This window comes from Anastrepha ludens, chromosome 2, assembly GCF_028408465.1.
Source record: "Anastrepha ludens isolate Willacy chromosome 2, idAnaLude1.1, whole genome shotgun sequence".
Lineage (NCBI taxonomy): Eukaryota > Metazoa > Arthropoda > Insecta > Diptera > Tephritidae > Anastrepha > Anastrepha ludens.
This window is the reverse complement of record NC_071498.1, coordinates 177,055,385-177,072,185: the sequence shown is the minus strand read 5'-3', so window position 1 is coordinate 177,072,185 and position 16,801 is coordinate 177,055,385. Positions and strand designations below refer to the sequence as shown.

The 16,801-nt window shown below is 40.8% G+C and overlaps 1 protein-coding gene across 1 annotated transcript; it reads left to right on the top strand.

Moving 5' to 3' along the window:
• Window positions 1-2,126: 2,126 nt before the first annotated feature.
• LOC128860571 (cilia- and flagella-associated protein 58) lies at window positions 2,127-14,322 on the top strand. The gene is made up of 11 exons (XM_054098171.1): window positions 2,127-2,471; window positions 2,549-2,768; window positions 2,842-2,971; window positions 5,007-5,301; window positions 5,383-5,711; window positions 5,773-6,089; window positions 9,661-9,839; window positions 10,076-10,436; window positions 10,494-10,776; window positions 13,299-13,437; window positions 13,524-14,322. Exons 1-11 carry the CDS (start codon window positions 2,310-2,312, stop codon window positions 13,821-13,823), a joined length of 2,715 nt encoding a protein of 904 aa, XP_053954146.1. The 5' UTR covers window positions 2,127-2,309; the 3' UTR covers window positions 13,824-14,322.
• The last annotated feature ends 2,479 nt before the right edge of the window (window positions 14,323-16,801 follow it).

Here is a 16,801-nt window from a genome sequence, read left to right as displayed (position 1 = left end):
GTTCAGTGATTGATGTAATAATCGGACGCTTCCTAATATGGACTCGTATCAAATGATTCTTGATACCACTGCATATATTTGGAGGTCTTTACAAACAGGAAAGGAAAGTGCGAAGTTAGAACTCTCCCAAATTAACCAGCAAGCTTTTACACTGTAAACTGGAATTTAAACAACGATGAGTTTGGACTCAAAAATAAATTTGGAGCGATCCGGTATGACAGACCTATTGTTGAGAGAGAAAAATGAAGTTACAGAATTTACAATTTCAACTATTACTATCAAGTGATACAGTATGTTCTAAAGCTCAGTACTATAAAACTTAAACTATAAAAATTTAACATCAGATTTACCTTGCCTATCTGTCTCTGGATCACTTCTCTGTTTGGCTGCAGAGAAGTTATTGGGATGGAGGTCAATTCTCTTGGGTGAGCAGCCAACATTTCCCTGATCGGTGTTCCAGAATATCAGAACATGGAGGGAACCGAAACTGTTGATGAACTTGCCAGGAAAGGGACTGAATTTGTCACACAGGCACATAATTTCTGCAGAAGCTGTCTAGATAAAGAAGAGGAAGCGTCGTTTGCACACCTTCTGTGCCACTGTTCTGCTCTAGCCAGACGAAGTTTCACTACTTTAAGTAAATAATTCTTTAACGAGGTGGAAATCAGAGATCTTCTTAAGTTTTTGAACAGTTCACATTGGTTTTAAGGAGATCAGGACAAGTTCCGCATGCGGTATCATAGTGCACTAAGAGTCTGAATGTTTCATAGTAGACAACCGCTACAACCTATTATAAAAAAATATTTTCTTGAGCTTCCTGGTATTGGAAACGCTGAATGTGGGAGGTAAGGTTCGGAGCTGTGCTGAATTTCTGTAGCGGTAAAGCTGTTTCGATACGTTCCGTTAATGCAATAGCATTCCCAAAAGTGCATGGAATTATTTTATGCTATTAAAACAACAAGAAAAACAAGTAGCTTAAGGAGGTAGGCTCAGGTATTTGCTCTTTCTTCCGCCATTAAAATATATATATATATACCTATGAAATGAGACTTTTTTTCAATTTCAAACGTTATTAACAAAAAACTGCTACAAATTTAATCTTCAAAATAGACATCGCTAGAGACACATTTTCCCATCTCTCAGGCAATTTGTGGATGCCGCACCAAAAAAAATGGCCGTCTTTGGCTGCAAACCAATCATCGAGCCATTTTTTTGACTTCTTCGTGAGAAGTGAAGCACTGCTCGGAAAGTGCGTGGGTCATCGATGCAAACAAATGATAATCGGAAGGCGCCAAGTATGGTGAGTAAGCCGCATCCACCAGCGGTTCCCAATCGTACGTCTCCACCAATTCCCGGGTCGCTCTTGTTCGATGTGGCGGTGCATTGTCACATTGTCAGTTCATGCGGCACCCATCTTCCGACCTTTAAAATCATGCCCATGACTTTTAAACGTTTGGAAATGGTTTTTTGGGTCACTCCCAACTGCTCTGCCATCATGTCTTGCGTTTGACCATCATCTTCATCGAACAATGCTTGCAATTCGGCGTCCTCAAACTTTTTCGGTGGCCGGCCAAGGTCCTCGTTCTTCACGCTAAATCACCACTGCGGAATTTTTCAAACCACCTGAAGCACTCTGCTCTACTTAGAGTATGCCCACCATAAGCTTATATAAGCATTTGATGAGCTTGAGCAGCGTCTTTCTTTAATTGATAACAGAAAATCAACGATGTCCGCGAATCGTAGTTTGAAGGCACGAAATTCGACATTTTTAAGAGTGACAAAAATGCATTGTTGTATGAAACGTAACAACCAATGAACTGAATATTGTTGACAGATGACAGAAGAAAAAAACAAGACATTTGGGAAGGTTTAAAAATACTCACAGCGACATCTATGTACTAATAGCTGAAAATCTCATTTCATAGGTATATATTATAAATAAGTTTTTAAAAAGATGTATCGAATACTTTTTCGTCTCTCTCTCTATGTGAACATCCCATTTCTATGATCGACTTTTCGAAAAAATTTCCTTTTAAATCAATGACAATGTTTTTTCACTCAATCACTTTTGAACAAGAAGCAAATAAATTTCTTAAACTGAAAAATTATATATTTAGAGAAAGAAATATTTATACAAATAGCAAAGATTTCTTAAAGCAAATAAACGTACAAATCGAAAAAAACAAGCTTTCTTACAAAAATCACATCATCTTCCCCAAACTATTTTGTACGCTGCAAAAAAAATTGCTAGAAATCTATTTTCCATAAATTTTCTCATTGGCGCATATACGAAAATAAATTAAAATAAAATGCCACCGAAAAAGCGTAAAGACAAAGGCAAAAAGAAGAAGGAGTCCATAAAGGAAGAGTCTCCGGAACCGCAAGTCATATTATCTGACCCTTCTATATATGACCATGAATTGGATTTGTTGGAAGACCTAAACGATGACTTCTTCTCAGCAGCAAACCTGGTGAGATGGCAAAAATTTAAGCCCAGACCAGACCAGCTGGCCCACCTAATTCTTTTGTTTTCTATCGCCCCTCTTAGACAATACAAAAACTCATGGAAGTGAACCACACTTACGAGGCTTCGAAAATAAAAAAATATGTGGACTTAATATTCAATTTACATCGTCGCTTTGCCGATGAGGTAAAAGAGACGTCCCTGCTGAGACCACAAGTGATACGCGCGGAGAATAAGTTGCGCTTAGCTTTGGAGCTGACTGCTAATTCAGAAGAGGCTATGGAAAAGCTGCGTGAAGCGCTTAGTATGTGGAGGCACTCATTTGTGTGATGAATGATGAAATATTTGCTGATGTTTAACCTTTGATGCTTGTTTAGGTAAGGCTTGGATGGAGAGTGATGCCTCGTTATTGCGCGAACAAGACACACAGGAGCGTTTGCAGGAAGTGATGATAAAATGCGAAGGAATGGAGAGTAAGGAGGTGAAGAAACAGGATAATACATCGGAGTAAGTTTCGATTAGAAGCAAACTTTGCAAATGCTTTTGTAGAATAAAAGACAAATTGAGTACTTCGCCTGAGGCTCGGTTTGTTAGAAACAAAGTAAACTCGTAATGTCGCAAGTTAGGCATGAGGCGTAGCGACTGTTAAAAGGACGGAAAGTATTGAAACAGTTCCAAAGCACAACAGCGACCGGAGGTGTCGGCAGAAAACTCACCAGAGTCCGGACTGAGATACATTCGTTCTGCTGTCTCGTTGATCGGCTCGAGCTGGTCGCCTGTGGTGGGTAGTAATTGATCTTCGCGGCATGCACGCGTTGAATGCTATTTAATAATGGTGCTGATTTTCACGGGCTAGCGTTTGGCGGATCTCGCTTTTATACTCAAAGATACTTGCCTTTTCCTCAGGACCGAATCGACTCCTATAGAGCGCCCCTACAGTAGCTCTCACACGTTACATCTGTTACCCCTTGATCTCTTCTGCAAATATTCAGCGGCCTGTTCCGCTTTAAGGCTCAGAGCGAGCTCTCAATGGAAGATTGTCACACATGGACATTCAACCATCTTAGACTCCTATACGGATATACCCAATGATTGTGATTATCACCTTGCTATTCCCTGCTTAGAAAGGGATTTCTCAGTGAAAATCTCTTCTAGACTGGAATGGCTTGAAGAAGATCCATGACTCAAGATACCCGTAAGATCTACACGGACGGATCTAAAATAAATACTGGTGTAGGATCAGGGTTACATTGCGATGAGCTTTTGATCAGTGAATCCTTTAAACTACCGGATCACTGTAGTGTTTTTCAAGCGGAAATAAACGTGATTCATGACGCCTTAAGATGGTTAGAGATTAACAAAACATCTTCAAAAGATATCTGCCCTATCTATCAAGTTGCCCTATGGGTTCTGGACGCTTTCCAAATAACTTCAGGAAGTGTCTTACATTGTCGCCAATTTTGTAATGGGATGGGATGGGATGGCTAAACAGTATTGTATTATCTTATGCTGGGTTCCAGGCTACAGAGTTGTACCAGGAAAATATAGGACTGACCAACTTGCCAACCTGTATGCCAAACATATAAATTATTTTAAAGGCGTCCCTCTCGAAACTTGTAAGCTTCTTGTTATGGACGCACTTATCAATTCTGTAAATAAAAGATGGATTAGTGCCAATACCTGTGAAATTGCAAGGCAAACATGGCCAAGGCTAAATTTACGTCTACCCAAGAATTTTATACAAGTGAGTAGACTTCAAGTTAGGAACTTAGTAGGGGCCACCACAGAACATTGTATCATAGGAAGTCTCGCAAGGAGATTCGATTCGTTTACATGCATGATTTATGTCGTAGCTGTAGGAATGAGGAGAAGTTGGAAACAATTTAACCCCTTCTTTGCACAAGCCCGGCTCTAGCCAGAAGCAGTACCGATATTTAAGAAATATGGATAATCTATACACTTTAGGTATGAACAAACTTTTACGCTTTGTCCAAAGCTCAGGATTGTTTAAACAAGAAAGGGTTATGTAGCCCAGCCCCTGCGGCTCACAACGGTCCCATTTCGGGGTCTAAGTGGCATCGACTGCCAATCCTCCCTACCTACCTAAGTGGATCAATGATTTCGGTTTCGGATTCTCGATCACCATTGATCAAAATACTATACTGCACTGGCGGCATCATCGGTCCTTATTTCTGTCGAAATGAAGAAAGAGCTGCTGTTACGGTAAATGGCGGGCACTATCGAGCAATGATGACTGAAGTTTTGTTTCCAAAAAATGTATCAGCTTAACATTGACGATATGGTGCCAGCAACAAGCGCGCTTAAGAATCGATTTATTGCAATATTGAGGCCACCATTGACGCCATTCGGCTCGATGTATTAGAAGAAGTAGTAAAAAATTGTGCTGACCAAACGGACTCTGCAACTCATTGCCGCGGCGCTCATACGCCAGATGCCATATTTAAAAAAGAAATGCCAAAAAACTGTCTACTAGATTATAATAAAATTCCTTCCATTCCTAATTCCTATTATTCGTCCTCAGATTTGGCCATTTATCGAAGTATAAAAATATTATCTTACGTGAACGCGATCGTCTCAACGGGGAAGTAAACGATCTTGAGAAGCGTTTACAATTTCAACGTTACTACTCCGAATCTCTCGAGTATATGAACAAAAACAATGAAGAGAATATAGTAAAGTTGAGTATGCAAGTTCGCCAGCTCGAAACGGAGAAGGGCAATTTTGAGATCAAAATTCGAAGTCTTCTAAACAACCTGGATGATCAGAAGGAGATCAATACGCGCACGGCCTTGAGATTCGATGCCGTGAATCGTGAGGTAACGGGGTCATTTTTTGTCGTATCCATGTTTGTTTATTTGTTTACTCATCACTAATTACTTACCTGTTTTGCCGGTCAGTTAATGGAAACTCAAAGGAAATTAGCGAGAAAGGTAGCCGATTTTGATCAGCAAAAGCATGCATTGGAGAAATTGCGTAATGACAACATAGTGAATAACAGACAGATACTTAAGAATGAGGAAGATATAGCCGATCTGCGTAAAGAGGTGCGTGAGAATGAGGATTTAATTAGAACGTTGCGTTTGGAGGATAAAGTAAAGGCCAATACAATAACTCAATTAACCAAAAAATACAAGAAAGCGGTGCAAGATCATAGCTCCATCTCATCCAAATTGTACAAACTGAACCGGCTAAATCATACCTTGGGCGAAGATATAACGCGTCTAAAGTGAGTGCTTCATGGACTACCCTCTCGTTGGTTAAGTAATGATTGTTTGTACTTTGCTTAGAAACCAAATCAATGCGTTGGAAAAGGATGTGCTTAATTCCACTTATAAATTCGATGAATTGCGCCGTGCCAAGGAGCACATCCAACATGAACGAGACGCATTGCGCAGCGATATTGTCAAATTGAACAATCAGATTGCAGACCTCAAACATACCATCATGATGCAGTCGATTCATATCGACGGACTGCAATTGGATATAAGCAAGTTGAATGTGAAACTCGACGAAATGCGATTGAACGTATCAAAAGCGGAGAAAGAGCGCGACGAAATGGCGCAAGAGGTTGAGACCCTACATGAGCGCATCGAATACCAACAAGGTAGGTGTTTTTATGTTTTAAAAATTAGCGTTGAGTTGAGTTGCTTGGAAACGGAAAATAACTTCATTGTCGGTGTATTCTTTGAGGTTTGAAAATAAATTAAAACAAATAACGAAGTAGAAAACTGCAAAGGGTGGAACTGAACTTGACCCGAGTGTATCCGGTACAGATTATTTAAGGATCATTTATACAGCCGATAAGTCGGCCGCCGTAGCCGAATGGGTTGGTGCGTGACTACCATTTGGAATTCAGAGAGAATGTAGGTTCGAATCTCGGTGAAAGACCAAAATCAAGAAAAAGTTTTTCTAATAGCGGTCGCCCCTCGGCAGGCAAACCTCCGAGTATATTTCTGCCATGAAAAAAACTCCTCATAAAAAATATGTCGTTCGGAGTCGGCTTGAAACTGTAGGTCTCTTTTGCCAACAAGTGCTACTTTGTGCTACTAAGTAGGCAACCGAGTAGTAAAATCCTCTCTTACTTACAATGTCTCATTCCACAGCGTGCAGCCGAAATGGGGTTAGTCCAGAGTGAGGGGGTAGCACATGCAACGAAGCGAATATTAGGGGTACTTTGGAACACCTACTTTGCCACTATCCAGCTCTTTGTAAGACTCGACAAATGTGTCTAGGGCCAACATATTTTTCATCCTTAAAGGATATTGCTGGCAAAATACTGAACGGCTTGTTAAAACTTGACTTGCATCAAGAATTACATAAAGTAATAATTCGACTCCAAATACACAGCACTGGTGGAATGGACCCTTGAGGTCTAAGTGAGCCCTTTTTACAAATGAGCGAGCACTACCTGCCTATCTACCTACGTGGTAGCTTGCGAGGTGTGAAAATTAAGTTGCGTAGAAAACAAATTTGGGCCACACCGGGCGCAACTTGCACTCAAAGGCTTATTTATTTTCACGTTATCGCTGGAGGAACCATCGGCCGATTTCTCTTCAAAGACGAGCCTAGCGCAAATGTAACAGTGAATGGCGAACGCTATGGCGCTAAGATAAACGACATTTTTACGCCGGAAATTGAAGCCATCGTGATCTCCACAACATTTGGTTCCAACAAGGCGACACTCCTTGCCACCCATCCATACAGCCCGTGAACCAATGCGTAAGCAATTTATCTCTCGTCTCGTACCTTTCTCGGTCTGGATTGGCTACCAAGATCGTGTGATATCACACATTTGGACTTTTATTTGTGGGGGTATGTAAAGTCTAATAAATGCTTTGTGGATAAACCGGCCTCGATTAAAGCATATGAAGCCAAAATTACTGAAGGTATTCACGAGATAGCGACCGACCGACCGACCGAAGTCCTCCAGCGAGCCATTCAAAATTGGTGTTTACGGATGGCCGAATTGCGGCGCAGTTGCAGCTAACATTCAAAGGGATTATCTTTAAAAAATAAATGTCATGAGTGGTTCTATATAAAAATAATAAAGTTACCCCTAAAGTGATTCGGGTCCGGAAATTATTGCATGAGGATGCAGTATGAGAATGTTTCTCTGTATCACGCTCAACTTCGCCCCGTACGTAGTAATCCAGGGGACTTATAATAATATAACATCTCAGGTGCTTCAGGGTGTTTCATTTTGTTTAGAAGGCGTTTTGTTCCGACAACTCATTGTTCTCGTGTTTACTCCGACGTAAACTGTCTTCTGCGCATAACGTGGGATTTATACTTAAGATCTTCATGGACAACTCGATGGATAAGACCATTCATTAGAAACATTAAGTTCCCTCACAAGGACCCTCAGTGATTTTGAAAGGTCCTCGTCAATGATCCATTTCCACTTGTTGAATAAGTTCTGCAGACCGCACAGTGTCAGGGCGTTGCTCATGGCTTTTGCGTTTTACAACAGATTCTGCAGCACCGCATGATGGCTCTAATTCACTGCGAACCTCATGAGCGAATGAATGGGCGCACTTAAGAAATCTAGAGATTTCCAAATCGGTGTGATTTGCATAAATACCGACGATAACTGTATGTCTCTGCATTTCTTGAGTTAAGTGGTAGCGCTCCATGTCTTATGTGAAAAAGAACAAAAAGAAAAATAATAGTTTCGGGAAGTGATAGCTACTTATAAATAATCTGTAAATTAAACAGTGGCGTTGTGAAAATGAGTACAAACAACTCGAAAATCGATTGGCCAGGCAGAATATCTGATAAGTTAGGTTGTCACTAGAAATGAGACCTGGATATTTGAGAATTCCCCTGAGTTCTATAAACTAAGCCAACGGCGTGTGGAAAAGGGAAGTGTGGAAGTGGGAAGTGGCCAACGAAAGCGAGACAGTGACTGGCTAGTTCCTTGTCCACGTTTTGGAGAGGCTGAAGGCACGCATTCACTGTGGAAATCCCAAACTCAATGAGAATGATTGGATCTTGCATCACGACAACGCACTGGTAGGGCATTCTAATATTGCCGCATCCACTCTACAGCACCGATGTTGCCTCCTGCGACTTTTCCTTATTCGCTAAGATGAAGTCGCACCTCAAGGGAACAGTCATATCGTTGTGTACGAGGCCAATGAAGCTTAATTTGTTAGCTTGGGCGGGTTTCTAAGTAAACTTTCTATCGTGGGAGCAGCGTTGGAATCATGACTCAGAGTTAGAGGCAGACTATTATGAAGATCGATAAAAAATTTTGTTTGTAGCTTCCTTTGCTTGCATTTTTTTACATAATATCATAACTTAGTTGCCACACGTGACCTTTGTGCCAAATTTTGTTCCTTAGTGAGAGAAGTATCGCTATTTTTGAAGTTTTGGGAATTACCGTTATATGGAAAGTGAGGGTTAACCACCCATTCGATTTTACCCATTTCGAAAACCAACCGTTCCTGTACCAAAAGTCGCATGTGGGCTGATTTTCGTTGAGGAATCTCTGCCGATGTAGTCGAATGGCTTTGTGAGTGACCACCATTCGGTAGTGCGTTGGTTCGAATCTCCGTGCGAAAATTATAGGAAAAGATGTTTCTAATAGTAGCCGCCCCTTGGCAGGTAATACCAAATCTCCGAGAATATTTCTGCCACGAAAAAGCTTCTTATAAAAAATATCAACCGTTCGGAGTCGGCTTAAATTTGTAGGTCCCTCCATTTGAGGAACAACATCAAGACGCACGCCACAATTAGGAGGAGGAGCTCGGCCAAACACCTAACAGGCGTGTATATGCCGATTATTTATCTATTTTTTACTCTAGCTATTCGTTGTAAAGACATACAGATCCCGACTATCTACAGGCTATTACCAATGTCATCAAATCTATCGATATCCAAGTTATATGTATGCAGTAATCGGTATTCGGGGATATTATCTATATTTGTAGATATCGATAACTTCGATATCGATAGTATCTTCAGGTTTGATTACAAATTCAAAACTTCAAGCAAATATTTTATCAGTCAAGGTGGCAGATGTCAATAAGTGAAAAAAATGTTTTTCAAATTTCAATAAAGTCACAAATTTTAATTAGTATAAAGAAATTAGTTGAATTTCATAAAAAAAAAAAATTATGGTTAAATTCTGTTAGTCGATCCAAATATTTAAATAATAACTTCTTTGCTTGAAGAACAAATACAGTTGAAATCGAATCAAGTTGCGGATCTCAGCGAGAAATTACAACAAAAGCACTTAACACTGATCAACGTCAAAAAGCAATTGGAGATTGCGCACTCAGAGAAAATGGGCCTCAGGCGAAGTTTGGAAACCTGCACGCAGGAGCGCGACAATTTCCGCGTACTACAGACGGTACGAGGGCGCACTTTTTTAATTACCAAACATAAAATTACAAACAAGCGCAAGTAAGGATCACTGACCTATTGGTAGTCACGAAATTAGTACGAGATCAGTAGATTAATTGTGGATAAAAATGCTTTGTTAACTAAAATATTGAGGGTTACCAAAGGTCATAAGGTCAAGATCTTTGCTTTCAGCTTTAAGCAGGGAAGCATTCCACTTACTCTTTTTTTCATTTCGTTCACTAGAAAACGAATCATCAAATACAACAACTCACCGCAGAAATTATGGTCAATCAAAACAAGATCGCCAATCTGAATCTGCAAATAGAGCGTTTGAACAACGAAAAAAAGGAGCTCCAGTCTGAATTGAAGAACAAGGAGAATTTGCTGGCGAGTGTGCGGCGTGATTTGCGTGAGATTAAAACCAAAAATGAGAATCTACACAAGACTATACACGAGGATGGGTTGAAGTTCATGAAAATGTCACAGGACCTGGACGAGACGCGCAAAGAGAAGAACCTGATTGGTTTGCAAATGGTGCGACGCAATGATGAGATCGTAGTGCTGCGCGACAAACTCTGCAATACACAAGCGGCTTTGGATCAAGGTGCTGAAATGCAAATATGTCCAATTTCACTAAAGGTTTATTTCATTCTACATGCAGGTCAGACCCAATACAATCAGCGCGTTGAGGATATCCGCCTGCTGAAAATGGAAATAGCCAACTTGCAAACGGAACGTGATTGTTTGACGCGTGCCATTAAGAGTACAGCAGATATGCGTGAAGAAATCATAAGATTACAGCGTTCTTTGAACCAGGAACGCATCAAAGTGCGTTCACTCACGGAGGATGCGAAGACACCGACTGGAGTGCATCGTTGGCGCATACTTAAGGGTGAAGATCCGAATCGCTATCAGTTGTTGGAGAAAGTGCAGATGTTGCAAAGGTGAGGGAGTAAATGAGAAGAAAGGCTTATTTTAGCCAAAATTGTTCTAGAGTTTTCAGGTTGGTTTTCGAATTTGGTTGAGAAACAATTGCTTTGTAGTGGTTTGGTATCTTAAACACGGCTCTATTTTATGAAGCTCAATAGGTTAGTGCAAGTACCCCTTCTTTTAAATTTTGTTTTTACCAGCTTTAAAAGCGATCGAAACCCTTAGTCAGTGTGTGACTTTAATGCCACTAAAAATACTCTACATCTTGCAATACGGCAGTTGCTCTTGCTGCTGCGATCATTTCCAGAATAGTTCGTGTTGCAAAAGCTTTCACCCGACTTTATTATTGGGCCGAGATTATTGGGCGTTAGAAACCCACGCGTTTTGTGTTATACATCGTCGCGTTCATGAGCGCGCCTGCTGCAATAGAAGGCCACATGTTCGGCAGCTCCTCTTCGTCCAAGCATTCTGGGCAATAAGAACTACCAGCCAAGTCAAAGCGATACAGATATTTTTGGAGTTATCTATGTCCGCTGAAAAGCTGCGACCCCTCTGTGTTATCGACAGATCCACTCGTTAAGCCATGGGAGGAACTTATGCGACCACCGGCTTTTTGGTGACCGTACCCATTTCGATTGCCTTGCATCTATCGAGGTAGACCATACTGCTTATTTGAGTTCCTCTGTCGGCTTGGGACCCTTCGAGCAGTACCTCTTCTGTTCATTTGCCCAAATGCTTGTAGGAATTTTGTTAGCTATGACGCAGATTGCATCGTCCAACATCGTACTATCGACCGCATGGTCTGGTTCTCAAGGCACTTGCTGTATTGACCTGCAGTAAAATGACACTTTTTTGTTTTAGCCCAGATTGGAGAGGCGTCCGGCATTATGGCATCGATCACTGTGGAAAGATTTTTTCTCCTGGTGCCCTATGGTCCTCCTATATTCGGTAGCATTCCCAAAAGTCTGTTGTTAACCTTTGTCGCCTTCAAATTAACAGCTTTAAGATGTTCCCTGAATGTTAGTCTGGAATCAATGTACATAACAAGATATTTAATAGATTCCTGGTATTCTATATCGCGGCCACCAAGTGATATTGATAGTTTTTCTTTCATCTTGCTCATACAAATTCGTACCCCTACATATCTGTATGTACAGGACAATGCAGCATTCAATCCAAGGCTTGTGATTGCACCGTGAAATGAGGGGTATGGGGTTCCTTAAAAATCAATGCTCTGCTCCTGGAAAGGTGGGATTAGCGTGAATTCAGCGGGCGTTGTGTTAGTGTACAAACGTGAGAGGTATTTCTGGTTACGTGTAGATCGAAGACGCTCGACGGAACAGCTGTCGAATTTTGTGGCATTGCCCGTTAGATATCGACGCGGTTACACTTTCTGTAGCAGCCTTCTGGAGGATGGAATGGAATCATTTCAGCTTCTTCTCCTCAGCTGCATTGCTCTCACCGTCCTGAGACTCAGTTATCTTGGCTGTCCTTTTTGCTACATCTGCGAATATACTTGCAGCAGATTTAGATATCTTACACCTGATAAATTTCACCAGTAGTATGAAGCGATTAACACAACTGGCATCATCATTTTCAGGGATGCTTCGATAATCAAGAACTCAAATTCAGTCTATCGAAATCTTGTGGAACTTTTTAAGGTTCCGCATTTTAAGTCTTATGAATCACGTTGTATCTAAACAGTTTTATGAAGTTGATATCTACGTAGCTTCATAGCTTTTAACAATAATCTGACATTGAGATCTACCTTGGTAGACCCATTTTTTTTCAGATGTATGTGTGTTTAGTGAAGACACCCGAACGAAGACTGATATTTAAATCTTAGTCCTACGTAAGCAGGACAGTTTACGGGAAAGTGCTGAGATGATTCCACCTCATCCTTCATTCAACTGACGCAAAAAGGACTAAGATTTTGTATACCTCAGGAGATCCCTCGAAGGCCTCAGAACCACTCGTGGCTAGAAAGATTTCGCGACCTTACAAGTTTGCAGCATTCGCTAAGGTGACGTAAAGCTCACCTCTCCAGGAACAGACCGTAGGTAGTCAACGGGATCCCAATCCTCACATATCGCAGAGTAACTATCTCACAAGTCCCCTGTCTAGCCAGCTCATCTGCCTCGTAGTTTCCTGCAATGTCGCTATGACCAAGCACCCAGATGAGCCTTATATCAAAGAATTCGGATGCGATTGGAAGTGACTGACTTCCCTAATCAGTTTCGAGTGCACCATCATCGACCGCTACCTCTGCTTGGGATATAGTGCAGTGGTCCGGTAACCTGAACTTGAGTCTGATGGGGAGGTACACTCGAGTTATTAAAATATTCCAATAAAACCTCTTATTTTAAATACTATGAGGCATGTTTAATCCAGATTCTTCCGTCCAACCTTGCCTTTAAAAAATATTTGGGTCTTAAAGTAGCGGCCCTTAAATGAGTAAAGAAAAAAATGTCCTGAAATATATTCAACAACTATCGGCACAACCATGGATTGAATTTGTGAAACTTAACTCTTTCAGACGAAACCTGAAACAAGAGATTCATAAAGAGAAGATTGAGCAAAAGCTGGAGGAAACTCATCGCGTGTGTGACTCACTGAAACGAGTGGTAGAGAATCTGCCAACAACAGAAGTTAAGCAAAAGCTTGTCGTGACGCAGGTGAGCGAGAATGAATAAAAACATTCATATATCATTTCTCATCTCCTTTTACTTATTTGGCACTCCTTCCTCTCCTTCCTTTTTAGCGTATAAATCGCTCGCAGCTAAAGAAATTGAAAGCGCTTAGCGCTGAGTTATCGATCAATCAAATTGAACTGAAAGCGCGCGAATGCATTATTGAAGAATTCAAAGACTCGTTGAAGAAAGCAAAGCAACAACAAAATTGTGAAGAACAAAGCGTTACAGAGCCGACACAGTCTGCGATATCAAGCGCTGTGGTGCCGTATGTCTATTCTAGCCAGGAGAATTATATGGATTGCATTTTTGTGGAGACTAGCGATCACAGCCAAGATATGCAGGAGCTTAAGACTGGTTTGACGGTTTGACTGCTTAACTCTATCAACTGCTAAGTCTTTTTTTTTGTTTTTTTAAGTTGAAATTTGAAAGCATATAGGTTTACAGGAAAACAAATTTGCGACAAAAAATGTTTGTGAAATTTCTTAGTAGACAAAAACGAATTTAATTTTCTGGTGATATGCGAACCCTATGGATGTAAAGTTCTCTTGGCATTGAATGAATAATCAGATCTTTACTGAGATGCTGAAAAGAAGCAAATGTACTCTATTTTCAGCTTCTCAGTCTTGTGTGATTTGTGCATTCTTTGCCAAGAGCTTTCTTTCGTGGGAATTCCACACTAGCATTCCACTCCAGTTCATTTCTTCGCATGCAGTGATATCATTTCCTAGCAAATCTAAAACAATTGTGAATTGATATCAAATTTTACTACCTACAATTGAAAAAAGAGTTAATTTTTTTTGAGATTTCTTTAAAAAAAATTAATATGTCAGCTATTGTAAATTCAATAAACCAATACCGTTTATTATAAGTAGGTCAAGTAAAGAGTTTGAGGATTTTTCGCATTTTTTTCGACGATGAAGTCTACAGATGTAGTTACGATGATCCGGTCAAGACCCAAGACCCGTTTTGTAAGATACATTTTACCCTTTTTGAAGGTAATTTCATAACTTCTGGTCTCTATTGGTAAATGGGCTTCTTTCCGTAGATTTTCTTGAGGCCTCAACTGTACGGCGGATGCGTTAGAATCTTCCATTCTTGCTCTTGGGGTTTCTGGTGAGTCGTTAAAAAAGTATGCGGCCTGGTGCTGTCTTGACAGGACACAAAAGCTTTTTATCCATCTATTCTGTCCTGCATCCATGCGGTCAGCTGCTGATAGCAGAGGCTCGAAATGACAGTATGGTCAGATGGGAGCAGCTCACAGTGGAAGATTGCTTTCGTTTCCTATCAAAGGCACAGAATAACCTACTTACCTACCAGAATAGCCTCATCTTTAGTTCTTTGGCAATGAAAAAAGCGCTCTCAAACCAGCGCGATTTCCCTTATTGTCATGATTGTATCGACTCTTTCGATTTTTAGCGAAGCGCACCAGTCGTTTCTTCCTCATAGGAATCATGTAAAATCAAATCCTTCTCCACTTAATCCTCCTTACGCAGAGAAGACCCTTGTCTTCTTTTTTATCTTCTTTTCTTAATTCAAAAACCATCTTCTGTTCGGAGGCGGCATAAAACTGTATATCCCTCCATTTGTGAGGCAAAATCAAAACGATCTTCACAAATTGGATGAGGAACTCGACCAAACGCACAGAAATTGATGTAGGCGACAATTATACATACATTGTCATGTATGGAGTTCATCATATGACAAATCAAACGCAGAAAGTGGCGATGGATAGGTCACACGCTTAGAAAACCATCAGATAGCCTCACGAGAATAACATTGGACTGGAACCCGCAAGGGAGCAGAGGTCGCGGTCGGCCAAATATCAGTTGGCGAATGTCGATGTGCTGCGAATTACCAGATGCCAACATCACGTGGGACGCTGCAAAAAACAACAGCCTAGAATCGTCTACGATGGAAGAGCCTTGTCGAGGTCCTATGCTCTCGAGACGAGTGAATAAGTTTGTAAAAAAAACCTATGTAATACCTAGCCAGCTAGATCTAGGCCATGATATCATCTCCACTCTGTTCATACATATGAGTATATCTTCCGTAGACCCATTCTTTCAAATACTTTAAGATCGTGACCATTCCGTAATAAATGGTAAATTATTTTGACTCATAAATGAAGTTATATGAAAGTATATTGGCCTCAATTGCAATCAAGTTCGAACCCTGCTAGTGCTCTAGTTTGTTCGAAGAACAATTTAAGTGAAGGGAAGAGTGATACTGGCTTTTTAGAGGACAATAAGAGCCCTCTCGATCTCGTTCATCGTACGGCACTTACAACCAGAAATTTGGTTCCTGCGACCGGGAGAGCTATTCAATTCACTAACTTGGGACCATCAACGATCTCAGCAACTCACATTTTATTCATCTCAGCAGTTGTGCTAAAAAAACAACTTATCGCGTCTAGTGTTCGAAAAAGGAGGTGTAATTGCCGGGAAGTGAATCCGTCTGCGACGGTAAGCGTTACAGAATCATGTTTGCCGACTTACGGGGACTAAAATGAAAGATACGACTTTGGGGGTATTTTTGATTTCTATGGAATAGTCAACCATCTGACATAGCCTTTTAAATAATCAATATTTTATGTGTATACTTATTTCGGGAAGAAATAATTGCTGTCTTCGGCGCATCTTGAGAATCTCCTTAACCAGTAACCAACGCCGATTTGTTGAGGAAAGTCTCACAGGTGAATATAGCAACCGAAATACCATACGACAAAAGAAATGGCAGTGGGTCGGCCACACGCTGAGAAAAAACGAGGACAATAATAGTAAACAACAAGTTCTTTTCAGCAAGTAGGTCGAGTAATTGGCAGACTGCGTGCCACCTGGCCAAGTCAGTATCTGTTGTTCTTGTAACAGCATACAACTTTCTCCATTAATTTTTGAGGACCGGATAGTGTCGAACTGACTGAAACACCAATTAAGACAGCCACATATATAATGTTCTGTTCCACAAAAATTCGAATGTTTCTTCTTTTAGATCAATTATTGTTATTTATATTATTTGCTAGAGGGCCGGCCGGAGTGCAAAGTGCCGAAGCAAATGAGTTGCAAGCGTATAGCTTTATCTGTGTCCATACGAGCGAATCGTCAATAGTCGTGATTTCATTAAATAGGCTTCGCATCCATGTTATTTGGTCGCTTTCGACTACGAGAGCCTTGGAGGTTCCAGTTCAACGACATTCTAATGATGTAAGTAGCAGGCTTGCGGATCGTGTGACCTATAAATTGGTCTTTGAGCACTTCGAGTAAGCATTTTGTCAATCGATATCCAGTCAATAGGCCACCAGATACGCATAATGGCTCTAAGGCAACGATTTATAAAAGTTTGGATTATT